The following is a 15,346-nucleotide window of genomic DNA, read 5'->3' as shown; positions in this document are numbered from 1 at the left end:
GTCTCATCACTTTAATAACTGAGTCTTCATTATGTTCTTTCAATTGCTGTTTGACTATGTCAGTGAATGAAACCTTATTCCCTTCTTGAGTTATTCTCCAATTTTTAACTTCTGTAGCTATTTTCTCTATTTTCATTACTATTCTTCTTCAATTTCTCATTCTCCTCCTTTACATTTCCTAACTGTCTTTTTAGGTCCTCTATTTCTTCAGTTAAGTTTCTGTTAGCCTTCTCTAGTTGTTCCAACCTTTCAATTCTCTGGAAAATGGAGTCTACATTACCTAACTTACGTTCCAAGTCCTCGATCACCTTATCAACTCTCTCCTCTAGTCTTATCTCTCCCCCCCACCCTCTTTAAATCCCTGGAACATATTCTCGTCACTTTCTTCTGTATTGCTCCTCTCTATACTTCTAATCTTTACATTTTTATTAGACATTTGATCCTCGCTAAGTCTTTTGTTTACCTTCCGCTTGTCTGGCTGGGCAAAGTCTACTCCCTCCTCATTTCCTTCCATTTCCCTCAGTAATCCCTCCCCTTTTCCTCTTTCCCTACGTTCCCACTACTCCACGAGCAATTTCCCCCCCACCCTGCAAAAACACTAGGCACTTCTCTTTGCGTTGGGATCCACAGACTTCACTTTTCTTCAGAACGTCTTCTAAGCCGTCCATTCGTTGAAGTGTGTGTGTGTGTGTGTGTGTATCAGGACAATATAGAATTGGTGAAAAGGAGGTAAAGAAAGTGGGATCTAAAAAAGACCTGGGGGTGATCCTCACAAAAGATATGTCCCCTGACAAACATATAAACAAAATTGTTGACAAAACCTATAACTTGCTAAGATCAATAAAAGAGGCTTTTACTTACTTGGATGAAGATATGGTAAAGAAAATACTAGTCACACTGATAAGGCCTAAATTAGTGTATGCAGTGATACTATGGTCATCCAGTACTAAAAAGAATATAGGGAAGACTGAGAGAATCCAGAGAGCAACTACAAAGATGACTCCAACATTATCAAAACTGTCATATGAAGAAAGAAGGTCAAAATTAGAGTTACCGACTCTGGAACAAAGAGAAGAAAGAGGTGACTTGTTGACCATCTACAGAATTATGAGAGGTATGGAAGTCCTTGATAGAGAAGACTTACTAAATTGGGATAAGAGAAACACAAGAGGACATGGAAGGAAGCTCAAAAAGGACAGTTATAGAAGAGACCTGAAAAAGAACAGCTTTCCCCACTGAGTGGTGGATATATGGAACATACTACACGAAACAATAGTGTTGCTCCATTATTTCTTTTTGTGTTATTATTTCCCTTATGGGGGAGATCGCACTTTGCTTCCTTCATCCCAATGCTTTACTTTTTCTCTAGTGAAAACAGACTTGAAGTGATTGTTCATGACTTCGGCCATTTCTAGATCTTCTGTGTATTCTATATTTTGTTGGCGTAGTTTCACGATTTCCTGTTTGTTTTTAAATTTACTGTTCACATATCTATAGAATAGTTTGGGTTGATCCTTGCATTTTTCTAACATCTTTTACATAGTTTCTCTTTTCCTCTTTGTGCATTTTCACATATTCAATTCTATAGTTTATATATATTTGCCACTTTCCAGGATTTTTATCCTTTCTCCATCTTTTCTAAGCTTTGTCTCTTTTGTCTATTGCCTCACTACATCTTCTGTTGAACCAACATTTAACATACACCCTCTCTTGTTTTTGTCTTGGTACATACCTATTCACTCCTTCATCATAGATTTCCATCAAGATTGCCCTTTTCTCTTCCACTTTTGTCTCTTCAATGTAAACTTTTTCCCAATTTGCATTTTGAAAGAATTTCTTTAGTTTTCCAAAGTCGGTTTTGTTGTACATCAATCTTCCTTTTCTGTACTTTTCATTTCTCTCCATATATATTTCTACCTTTAGTTCAGCCTCTATTAGTATGTGTGTGTACTTTTACCTACTTACCTAGTTGTATCTTATGGGAAGGCAAGCTATGCTCTTGGTGTCCTGTCTCTGTATCTCGCCATATCTAATTTGCTCTTAAATACTTGTATTGCTTTTGCACACACTCTCTTACAGGTTCTGTCTTAATTTGTTCCCTAACATTTTTTTTTTATCTATACAGGTAGTCGTTGACTTAGGACCTATGAGACTTACGACTGATCGACTTTACGACCACGAGATGGTGCAATAATATCTAACATTTAATAGAGTAATAGAATTGCAATGTTATGCCTGGCAGTGCAGTACATTACTCCGCACGCTGCGAGACGCGAGTGCGATAGTTTTCGCAGGCTGCCGGCAGCGTCAGCATCCCAGCCAGCTAAATATTCTTTCATTTTGTTTGTTTGAAGTAAAATGTTTCCTAATTTTGCATTGCATTTTGTATTTTTGTATGTTTTGCAATTAATAAAATATAACAAACTTTTTATGCCTAGGCTAGTTTGTTGTCGATAACAATATGTTCAGTACAGTACTTAAACGAAAAGAATGTGTTTTGTTGAAATAAAAAAAAATCCTAATTTTGCCTTACATTTTGTATTTTTATGTTTTGCAATTAATAAAATGTAACAGTATTTTTTTATGCCTAGTCTGTTGTCGATGACAAAATGTTCGGCACAGCATTTTGTATTTTTATGTTTTGCGATTAATAAAATGTAACAGTAAACTTTGTTTATGCCTAGTCTGTTGTCGATAACAATATTTTCGGTACAGTACGTAAACGAAAAGAATGTGTTTCGAAATATTTTTTTTCCTAATTTGCTTTACAATGATTTTAATGTAACCAACAAAAAAGGATTTGTAGGTCAAAGATGACAGGACTTTATTCAGTATGCGTAGGCCTAGGCTACGTTTCCTAACGAAAATGATAAAAAGTTAATGAATATTAAACAACGTAGCTCAAAGATAATAAGATTTTATTCAGTATGCATACGTTTCCTAAAGAAAGTCTGATGGTAAAATAATACAAAGGTTAACAAATACAGTATTAAATATCATAGGTCAAAGATGATAGGATTTTATTCAATATGCTTAGGCCTACGCTAAGTTTCCCAAAGAAAATCAGATGAAATTATAAAAAGGTTAAAAATACTATACAACATAGTTCAAAGATGCTGAGATTATTTCAGTATGCTAAATATACAATATATATATATATATATATATATATATATATATATGTATATTATATAAAGGGTAATATATACAATATAGATCGACTTACGACCTGTCTGTCGGAACCGAACTCGGTCGTAAGTCGACGACTACCTGTATATTTTTTCAGACGAGGGAAGAAGGGTAAGGGTATTACTATCATAAAAAAAAAGAAAAAAATTACCACCATTTTCCTATCCTATGAAAATGTAATGTTACATTATTTCCTTTTTTTTGGGGGGAGGGGGCGACTATGTATCTAAATTCTGACACCCAACTGCACTTTTACTTTTTGTATGTTTTAATTTTTCAGACTATTATGACTAAAGTATTAAGAATGTTCACTACAACTGTGTTCTTTAGGGGTTACAGAAAATCTAAAATAAATATACTTCAAATGGTTCAACTTTAAAAAATGTAATAATTAATCTACCATATATAACTTAAACATACTTACCTCATAAGCCTGATTGATTTCTATAAATTTGGCTTCTGCTTCTGTGGAAGGATTTTTGTCTGGGTGCCTTCAAATAGAAAAAGTCAACATTACTCATATGCATCAATAACAGGAAACTTTATGAGAAGTTAAGGTAAATGGTACAAATTCAATGTTTTGTTTCAAAAGAGATTGCTTCATTCTAACCATACTCTTGAACCCATTAGATTAATTATACAGGTAATGTGAAAGCCTTGATCATATATATGTGCATATATGTACATAAATATATATATATACACACACACACACACACACATCGGTAGAGGTGACAACGAAGTTTGGACTCCAAAGAAAACTGCAAATTACGAGGACCACATCGACAAGGAAGTACCTGTGTTGTAATAATAGGGAAGGGGAAAGCTCGTGGTGTAGTGGGAAGGTGAAGAAAAAGGAGAAGGGGAGGGATTACTGAGGAAAATGGAAGGAAATGTGGAAGGGGACGAATGAGCCCAGGATCTTGGGAGAGGCGTAAACAAATGGGGGGCAGAATATACAGACAAACACGGAAGCAGAGGTGTGAAGAGCAGAAATATAGATAACGGCAGCTCAATGGAAAGAGATGATAACTGCTTTTATGGATCTAAAGAGGGAGGACAGGACAACCTCCACCGACTAGTAAATCTAGAGGAGAAACTAAAAAAAAAAATGAAAGAAGAATGGAAGGTTAGGTTTGACCAATTAACTCTAGTTGCAGAGAAAAATGATAAACTGGAAGAACTAAGAAAAGAGAATCAAAATCTAACTAAAGTAGAAGAATTAACCCCTTCCATACGGTGCCGCACACGTAGGCGTCATGAGGAGCAAGTGGATTCGCGACGCTGCCATATCGGCGTCTTGATTATATTTATTGTAGTCGCCCCTGTGTTTTTACATTCTTCCAAATGTGCCCTGAATCCCATTCTCTGTGGTTTTCAAAATTCGCGGGTGAAAGAGAGAACGATCGATATAAGCGGTGACTATATTTTATGATGCGAGTATTATTACGACACGTCGTACGGCTGGCATTGGCTGCTGCCCGCGAGATTTAAGTCCGGAGTGAAGTGGTTAAAAAGACAGTTAGGAGAAGTAAAGGAAGAGAATAAGGAATTAAAGAGGAATAATAAAGAAAATTAAAGGGTCCATAACAAAAGAAGCAAGTGGTTGGAAAAGAGTTCAGGAGAATAACAAAATTGAATTTAGAGATATAGTGAAACAACAGATGAAGGAACAAACTGAAGGCACAGTTATTAAAGTGATGAGAGAGAAGGAGAATATAGTAAAAGACTTAGCAGATAAAAAGAAATGTATAATTATATTAGGGATGGAAGAGAAGTATAATCTAAATAGGACTACAACAATAAAGGAGGAAAAGGAAAAAGTAAATAGTATATTAGAAGTAGTTCAAGAAGATGAATCAGAAATAGGGAAACAAATAGATGAAATATATATGCTCGGGATATACAATACTGATAAGACCAGACCAATTAAGGTTAAATTCAGGTCACAAACAACAGCAGAGAATATCTTAGCAAAAACAGGGAAACTAGCAGGCAGTGAGCAATTTAAACAGGTATGGATAAAAAGAGAAATGAATAAAGAGGAAAGAGAGGATGAGAAAACAAAAAGACTAGAAGCTAAGGAAAAAAATGAGAAAAGAACAGAGTCAAAGAGAAATTCTATTGGAGAGTAGTGAATATGAAAGTGAGGAAATGGTTCATAGCAGAGAAAAACGGAGGGGAAACAGAAAACACGATGGAAGTAGCAGAAAATTAAAGGTGTCTTACACAAATATAGATGGATTAATAACAGGCTTGAACGAACTGAATGATTACCTTAAGGAAAAAGAACCGGACATAATGGAAATTGTAGAGACAATATTGAAAGGTCCATTACCACCCAACAGTGTAGGACATGGTGCATATAATTGTTGGATTAGAAACAGAGGTAAAACAAGGGGTTGGAGTTATGTTCCCGACTAAGAAGGATATAAATGTGAGGAATGTCACATATGGAAAGAATAGAGTAGAGATGATTATGATGGAAGTGTAGGACAAGGATAGGAACAGCAGGAAATTTGTAAATTATGTGCCTCCTAAAATGGCTTCGTGGGAAGAGAGAACACAAAAATATTTTAGAGGACACCAGGATATCACTAAGTAAGATAATGGAAGATGGGGGACGAATAATTATAACGGGTGACTTTAATTGTAAAGAAATCTGTTGGGAAGAGATGACAGTGAAGGGTGGAGATGACCTATGGGGAAATGTATTACTTGATATGATTATTGAACATACAATGATGCAATGGATACAAGAGAATACTAGGTATAGAAATGAGGAAGAACCATCGTGACTGGACCTAATAATCACATCAGAACCTGAAATAGTGGACAAAATAAAATATAAAACACCAATAAGTAAAGTGACCACATATTGGTTGAACTGGAACTAAATGAGGAAAATTACATGAAAAAAATGAACAATATAGAAAGGGGATTGATGCATGAAAAAACAAACTTTGACAAAATAAAAGAATTCTTTCAAAAAGCTGACTGGGAAAGAATACACAAGGAGGAAAAAACAGTACAAGAGTAATGGAGTATTTTGACAATAATTTATAAAGGAGTGGAAAAGTATGTCACAAGACAAAAGCAAAAAAAAGGATATGTAAAGTGCTGGTACAACAAAAGATGTAGGGAGTTAAAAGACAAAAGGGATAAAGCTTGCATATAATGGAAAAAAAAAAAAAAATCTGAAAAATGGAAAATATATACTAGTTATAGAAATGAATATGTACAAGTGTTCAGAGAAGAAAAGATAAAATACGAAAAAGATGCCATAGAAAAATGTAAAGATCAACCAAATTTATTTTACAAATTTGTAAACAACAAACTGAAAAGCAAACAAGAATTAGAGAAACTACAACAAGGAGGAGTCAAATACACAGAGGGAATAGAAATGGCAGAAATTATGAATAAGCATTTTAAATTGATGTCTACAAGGGAGAACATACAACCTAGAGATATTGAATGGGGGGAGAGAGTTCCCCCTATGAAAGAGATAGAAGTATCAAGAAATGAAATAATGAAACACTTGAGTAATCTCGATGTCAGATAATCGCATGGACCAGATGAAATGGCAAACTGGATTTTGAAAGAATGCAGGAATGAACTAACAGACAAAATACATAGTGTAATAAGTAGTTCACTGAAAGAAGGAAAAGTTCCAGATGATTGGAAAAGAGCAAATATAGTGCCAATATATAGAGGGGGAAACAAGGAAGACCCTACTAACTATAGACCGGTCTCTCTTACAAGTATGATAGCTAAAATCTGTGAAAGAATTATCAGAACTAGATGGGTAAAGCATTTGGAAAAAACAAAGTACATCCAAGGCAATTTGGATTTAGACAAGGACGATCATGCGTCACAAACTTAATGTGTTTCTATTCAAGACTAATACATATAATACAAGAAAGAGATGGATGGGCTGATTGTGCATTTCTAGACCTGAAAAAAGCTTTTGATAAGGTGCCACATAAGAAGTTGCTTAAGAAATTAGAAACTGAAGGAGGAATACAGGACAAACTACTGAAGTGGATGGAAGACTTCTTGCATGAAAGAAAAATGAGAGTGGTGATAAGAGACAAACACTCCAATTGGGATGAAGTGATAAATGGTGTTCCACAAGGAACAGTTTTGGCCCCAATAATGTTTGCTATATACATGTATATATTAATATGGAAGAAGGAATTGAGTTATATGAGCTTCTTAGCAGATGATGCAAAATTGTTGAAAAAAGTGAACACTGAAGAAGATTGTGAGTCGCTACAGAGTGATCTCAATAAAGTATGGGAATGGAGTAGGAAGTGGGAGATGGAATTCAATATCAAGAAGTGTAGTATAATGGAATTTGGAAGAAGCAAAAAAGGAATAGTGCTATCATATAAATTGGAAGAAGAAATAAGAAAAGTAGAAAATGAGAAGGACTTGGGAGTCATTATTATGAATAATATGTCCCCTGAGAAACACATAAACAAAATTTTTGTAGAAACTTATAATTTAATAAGAACAATCAAAGTGGCATTTACATACCTGGACGAAGAAATGGTGAAGAAAATACTAGTTACTTTTATAAGACCAAGATTGGAATATGCAGCGATGATGTGGCCACCAAGAACAAAAAAATGTATAACAAAACTTGAAAAATACAAAGAGCAATTACAAAATTAGCACCAACACTCTCAGAACTATCATATGAAGAGAGACTAACAAAACTTGAACTACAGACATTAGAGCAAAGAAGAGAGGAGACTTGATAACTATTTATACAATCATGAAAGGCATAGAAACTATTGATAGAGAGGATCTAATAAAATGGGATAGTAGACATACAAGAGGACACAGAAAGAAAATCAAGAAAGACAGTTATAGAAGGGACCTGAAAAAGAACAGCTTTCCCCACAGAGTAATAGACATCTGGAACAAGTTAGACGAAAAGTGGTGTGTGCAAAAACAATTCATGAATTTAAAAGCAGTTTAGATAAAATGAGATATGAAGACAGGACACCATGAGCATAGCTCCACTTCCCGTAAAATACAACTAGGAAAATATTAGGTAAATACAATACAAGGTAGTGAAACTTTAGCTTAAATTACAAAGTTGTAGGCAGGAACTCCAACAAGGATAAAAATACAATCATAAATGCCCAGGGGGCATAGCACATGGGGTAGGCATTCACCCATTGGCAAGTACATTCAAGTATCTTAGTGGAATATTGGAGATTATGGACCTCAAAGGTGAAATCTATGTTTTTTTTATATCTTTTTTAGGTGTTTTTGTTCATTTTATACCTGTTTTGCAACACACATTACTCGATTTATTAGTGCTACCCACCCAAAAACCCCAATTTCCCACAGGTCCCCCCAGATCGTTGGGGAGATTTAGGCATAAGTGCATAAATTCAATAATTAATTACTTGGAAAGTATGCATTTGCGACGGAAATGATGTACACCATCATTCATATCACAACATTTCTCACCAGAAACACATAAGCCACATATCAAATTCGTTGGTTGGGTAAAACTATAAAATGACCAATTATATTGTATATTTTGTCCATCAACTCCTCTATGCATTCTTTCAATATCCAATTTGCAATTCCATCCAGACCGTGTGATTTTCTGACATCAAGGTTTTTTATTTGGTCTCTGATTTCCTTCTGTGTTACAGTTATTTCCTTCATTGGGGGGATCTCTCTCTATTTCCTCACAGTTCTGTGAACTTTCAATTGTGAATACAGATTTGAAATGATTGTTCATAATTTCAGCCATTTCTCTTTCTTCTTTATATTCATAATTTCCCTGGCGCAGTTTTTCCATTTCTTGTTTGTTTCTTAGTTTACCATTTACATACCTGTAAAATAGTTTAGGTTGTTCCTTGCATTTTTCTATTATATCTCTTTCATAGTTTCTCTTTTCATCTCTGTGTAGTTTTACATAATTATTTCTTAGCTTGATGTTTGCCATTTACTTTTTTATCTTATTTCCATCTTTTCCAAGCTTTGTCTCTTTTATCCTTAGCCTTACTACATTTTTTGTTATACCAGCTTTTTATGTAAACTCTTCTGTTTTGGTACATATTTGTTCACTCCCTCATTATAAATTTCTTCTAGTATATTTCATTTCTCTTCCATCTTTGTTTCTTCATTTGCTCTTTTCAAATTCTATTAGTACATGGTCACTCTTCCCTATTGAAGTTTTGTAATCAATTCTGTCCACAATTTCAGGTTCTGACATAAGTATTAAATCTAGTCTCCATGGTTCCCCATTGGTTCTGTATCTGCTATTTTCTTTTAGCCACTGAGCCATTGTGTATTCAATGGTCATATCAAGTAGTATGTTTCCCCAGAGGTCTTCACCCTTCACTGTCATTTTTTCCCAACATATTTCTTTTGAGTTAAAATCACCCATTACTATATTTCCTCTCTCTTTCAGTAAATTAGTTAGTTCATATTTTGTATCTTCCAACAGTTTGGAATAATCACTTTCTGTCCAGGACTGTGTTTTGGGAGGCACATACACTACTATAAATTTTCTATTTTTCATTTAACTGCTTTCAACTTTTATCATAATTGATTCTACACTATTTTTTCCTTCTGTTATCTTTGTCACATTTAAGTCTTTCCTAGTCAAAAATAATACTCCCCCACCCTGTTTTTTCTTTCTATTTTTTGTCCAATAGTTGTATAGACCTTGTCCCACAGTATTTGGTGGTAGAGGACTTTTTAATTTCGTTTCTACAATTCCCATTACGTCTGGTTTTTTTTTAATGCCAGATAGTCATTTAATTCATTCATTCCTGAAATTATTCCATCTATGTTGGTATAAGCTATCTTTAATTTTTTCCTTTCTTGTCTTTTTCTGTCTACTGTGTATCTTTTTTCTTGATATACCATTTTCTCAGCCTCACATCCACCACTCTAAAAAAAATCATTCTTTTCAGTTTCAGTTCTCTTCTCATTTGCTTCATTTCTAAGTTCCATTTCTTTCTCTTTTTCTTCATCACTCATTTCTTTTTTATCCATACATTTTTGTTATGTTCACTATTTGCTAGTTTTGTTGTTCTAGATAGTACTTCCTCTGCTGTCATTTGAGACCTAAGTTTTACCTTTAATGGCCTATATTGTTTTTCTTTTGAGTATTATCCTATTCTATTTCATCTTTGCTACCTTGTGTCTCTAAAACACTCCCACCTTTTTAACTTACATTTTCTTATTTTTTCCACTTCATGGTTTATGCATGGTTTTCTGTTCTTCTTAGCCTTCACTATCAGTATGTTCTCATCCATTTGCTCTCTTAGATGGCTACTGAAAAAGTTCCATGCCTCATGTACATATCAGTCATATATTGTATCCAATCCTTTTCTCCAAGCTTTAATGCCATTTTTTCATAGTTTCCTTTCAATTAATTATACCTTTGTGTTTCACTTTTCTGCACAATAGTATAAAGATTCATGTCATACAAAACATAAATGATCGGTCATATATTGTATCCAATCCTTTTCCCTAAGCTTTAATGCCATTTTTCCAAAGTTTCCTCTAAAATAATTATATCTTTGTGTTTCACTTTTTGGCACAATAGTATAAAGATTCATGTCATACACTAAAGATAAATGATCACTCATACCCAGTGGTGGGTCATAGTCTATGTTATTCACTATATCTTCTTCATTTGTGATTATTAGCTCTAATAAGCTCATGTATTCACTTTTCACTTGGTCTTTGGATCACGTGTTGGACTCGTGATCGATAGCTATTTCCCTCCTGGAAGAGAGCTCAGAGCTCGTAAGTCCGATCTATGGGTAATGCTATGACCTTGCACACACACACACCCCCAACTCCCTGCCCACGAGAGTTGGAGTAACACCCCTCAGCGCTGCGATACTGATATATTTCAGCCCCGGGCGAGAGTCGAACCCGGACCTCCGTAGTGGCAGGCCAGAGCTCTAACCACAGCGCCATGAGAGGTGTTCTTTATGTGTTCTATAACGTGTGAATTCAGTGATGTGCTGGAATAAGAAAGTGTCCAACATTGCTAAGATAAACTTATTTGCGAAAGTTTAATTTAAAACGGTAAATTAACAGAAGTGCACACCTACAGGATATAGCAATAGAAAATTAATAATTAATATTGTAAATTATAATAGATCAATGTAATATGCAATTTTCTTGGCAGAAATCAATAACAAAAGTTTCTAAAACCAATTTACTAACAAACAATGTCATGGCAGTTGTATAATACATAATATATTTTTTGATAGATGCCAAAGTTGAAGAAATAAAAGGATAATAAATTCATCTATTCTAACCAAACCTACCTAACTACTCTATGTAGCCTAATCTGTATTTAGTAATTCGGTACCTCTAATTCTAAAGATCATCTGGGTCATTGTCATCATCACGGATGCTGACAGCCTGATTATTATTGTACCTCGGCAATTAACAGATGATGGAAGAACTCCCATATTCTCTTTATAACAGCAGCTCTTATTAACATCACCTACAGTGGGAGAACACACGGTGCACAACATGAAAGCCGTTGTCTATCTGATAGTGACTGGACTGGACAGACAAATATGGCATCTTGAGTCTAGGCACGCAGCTTCGTACAGTAGTATATTTGCTTTTAGCAAGTTTTTTTTTGTTATCTATTTCTATTAAGAAAAACACATATTACATTCATGTATTATAATTTACAAAATTAATAATTAATTTTCTAATGCTATATTGTGTAAGCGTACACTTCTAAAAAATACCTTTAATTTTTTTTTTTTTTTTTTTTCAACAAAATAGCTTGCAGGGGGTTTCCCAATTTCTTACCAAACTTGAGCCTCCAAACACGATACAATAAAAGTGTAAAGGTATACATGCACACTTGGTAAAAATATTGAACTCCATTAAATAAGACACAAGCGAGAAACAAAATCATGCATGCAAATATCCAAAATATTAAGATCTGACACCCAAAATGATGTACACAATTATGATAAAAATCTAGAATACTTTCACTTTTCTTACAATCCTGCATCCTCAATACCTTTATAATATTTTAGACAGCTAAATCATATTAAAGTGCTACATTCCATGGGGAAAATGAGTAACATTCCTTTACTTACCATTCTTTGGCTAATTTTTTGTATGCCTTTTTTATATCTTGACTCGAAGCCTTACGTGTTAATCCTAGTATTGTGTATGGGTCCCCAATTTTACAAATAACATCGCAAATAAATAAAATCAAGTGAACAATTATAACTGATGTCCGCATTTTTACAAACACTGCAGAAACTGAAGCTCCGGAGTACTAGTTGGTGGACACTTAAGTGTACTTTTCAAGACGGATGTTGTTATTTGGACTATTAAAACCTATTTTCCTTATTTAAAGGATGGTTTATTTATGTGATTATATTCTTTTGAAGAAATAAATATACATATTAAAATCTGGCGTTTTTATTTCTTCTGAGAAACACCGAAATTACACTGACGTAAAATAACATTCAGCTGATCGATGAATCGTCTGCATTGTAAACACGGTAACACATGATTTCTGTTTTCTTAATGCATTAAAATTGTAGTTCAAGAGAACTAGAAAATATTTCTTTAAATAGTATTTCTATGATTAGTACATTGCCAGTAATTCAATCTGTACACATTGATTTATGCCTGCTTTAAGTTATAAAAAGAAAAAGTCAATGTGACAACAAGTTCTGAATTAGTATCAATTAGATAGTTGTCAATAAAAACAAGATTTATTAACAAGGTAATGGTTTTCACTTATTAATAAAAAACAAATAAATCGGGGCACATGGAGAAGTGTCAGTGTGTCACCCCAGAGCGCACGTAGGTCGGGGTGGCAGCGAAGTCTGGACTCCGGTGAAGTCTTCAAAATTACAAGGATCACAACGACAAGGAAGTACATGTGTTGTATTAATAGGGAAGGGGAAAGCTCGTGGTGTGGTGGGGAGGGATTACTGAGGAAGGGGACGAACGGGAGAAGTGTAAACAAACGGGGGGCAGAATACACAGACGAACAACAAGAAAGAGGTGTGAAGAGCAGATATATAGATAATAGCAGTTCAATAAAAAGAGAAGGTAACTGCTTTTATGGATTTAATGAGGGAGGAGGTCACAACCTCCCCCGACTAGTAAATCTAGAGGAGAAACTAAAAAAAAGAAAAAAAAATGGGAGGTTAGGTTTCACCAATTAACTCTAGTTGCCGAGAAGGTTGATAAACTGGAAGAACTAAGAAAAGTAAATAAAAATCTAACTGAATAAATAGTTGAATTAAAAGGACAGTTAAGAGAAGTAAAGGAAGAGAATGAGGAATTAAAGAGGAATAATAAAGAAAAAGAGTCCATAGCCAAAGAGGTCAGTGGTTGGAAAAAAGTACAAGAGAACAATAAAATGGAATTTAGAGATATAATGGAACAGCAGATGAAAGAACAAACTACGGACACAGTTATTAAAGTGATGAGGGAGAAGGAAAATATAGTAAGAAACTTAGCGGATAAAAAGAAATGTATAATTATATTAGGGATGTAAGATAGTTATGATCAAAATAGGACTACGAGAATGAAGGAGGAAAAGGAAAAAGTAAATAGTATATTAGATGTAGTTCAAGAAGATGAATCAGAAATAGGGAAACAAATAGAAGAAATTAATTGGCTCATGAAATACAATACAGATAAGACCAGACCAATTAAGGTTAAATTCAGGTCACAAACGACAGCTGAGAATATCTTAGCAAAAACAGGGAAACTAGCAGACAGTGAGCAATGTAAAAAGGTATGGATAAAAAGAGAAATGAATACAGAGGGAAGAGAGGATGAGAAAACAAAGACTAGAAGCTAAGGAAAAAACGAGAAAAGAACAGACATAAAAAGAGAAATTCTATTGGAGAGTAGCGAATATGAAAGTGAGGAAATGGTTCATAGCAGAGGAAAAAAAAAAGGGAAACAGAAAACACAATGGAAGTAGCAGAAAATCAAAAGTGTCTTACACAAACATAGATGGTTTAATAACAGGCTTGAACGAACTGAATGATTATCTAAAGGAAAAAAACCCGGACACAATGGGAATTGTAGAGACAAAATTTAAAGGTCTACTACCAGCCAACAGTGTAGGACATGGTGCATATAATCATTGGATTAGAAACAGAGAGGTAAAACAAGGGGGTGGAGGTCTATTCCTGACTAAGAGGGATATAAATGTGAGGAATGTCACATATGGAAAGAATAGAGTAGAGATGATTATAATGGAAATGGAGGACAGGGATGGGAAGAACAGGAAGTTTGTAGTAAATTATGTGCCTCCTAAAACGGCCTCGTGGGAAGAGAGAGAACACAAAAGTATGTTAAAAGACACAAGGATAACACTAAATAATATAATGGAAGATGGAGGAAGAATAGTTATAATGGGTGACTTTAATTGTAAAGAAATCTGTTGGGAAGAGATGACAGTGAAGGGTGGAGACGACCTATGGGGAAATGTACTACTTGATAGTATTATAGAACATACAATGACATAATGGATTCAATAGAATACTAGGTATAGAAATGAGGAAGAACCATCGAGACTGGACCTAATAATCACATCTGAACCTGAAATAGTGGACAAGATTGAATATGAGACACCGATAAGTAAAAGTGACCAAATATTGGTTAGACTGGAACTAAATGAGGACAAATACATGAAAAAATGAACAATATAGAAAAGGAAGATTGATGTGTGAAAAAAAATTGATAGAATAAGAGAATTCTTTCAAAAAGCAGACTGGGAAAGAATACACAAGGAGGAAACAACAGTAGAAGAGAAATGGAATATTTTGACAAAAATTTATAAAGAAGTGGAAAAGTATGTCACAAGAAAAAACAAGAAAAATAATATGTAAAGTGCTGGTACAACAAAAGATGTAGGGAGTTAAAAGACAAAAAAGATAAAGCTTGGATAAAATGGAAAAAAGACAAAAGACTTGAAAAATGAAAAATATATACTAGTTATAGAAATGAATATGTACTAGTGTGCAGAGGGAAAAAATACGAAAAAGATGTCATAGAAAAATGTAAAGATCAACCAAAACTATTTTACAGATTTGCAAACAACAAACTGAAAAAACAAACAAGAATTAGAGAAAATACGACAAGGAGTTCAATA

At 34.2% G+C, this 15,346-nt stretch overlaps 1 protein-coding gene across 6 annotated transcripts in view; it reads right to left on the bottom strand.

Moving 5' to 3' along the window:
* Positions 1-12,739, bottom strand: part of l(3)80Fg (dnaJ homolog subfamily C member 16 l(3)80Fg) — a 154,452-nt gene extending 141,713 nt beyond the window's left edge. For 4 of the 6 annotated variants that reach the window (XR_012965710.1, XR_012965712.1, XR_012965711.1 and 1 more), the window contains exons 1-2: positions 12,312-12,732; positions 3,614-3,680 (exon numbers count right to left, since the gene is read on the bottom strand). Coding sequence is in view for 3 of the 6 variants with exons in the window: in XM_076172810.1 (XP_076028925.1) it covers positions 3,614-3,680; positions 12,312-12,460 (216 nt within the window). In the remaining 3 variants the exon portion in view is untranslated. Of the gene's footprint in view, positions 1-3,613; positions 3,681-12,311 lie in introns of all 6 variants that reach the window. The other 2 variants (XM_076172811.1, XM_076172812.1) reach the window with 1 other exon arrangement.
* Positions 12,740-15,346: the final 2,607 nt, after the last annotated feature.

The sequence above is a fragment of the Oratosquilla oratoria genome, chromosome 33 (assembly GCF_046742065.1).
Source record: "Oratosquilla oratoria isolate Oo_2021 chromosome 33, ASM4674206v1, whole genome shotgun sequence".
In the NCBI taxonomy this organism is placed as follows: Eukaryota; Metazoa; Arthropoda; class Malacostraca; order Stomatopoda; family Squillidae; genus Oratosquilla; species Oratosquilla oratoria.
This window is presented reverse-complemented; position numbering and strand designations above follow the sequence as displayed.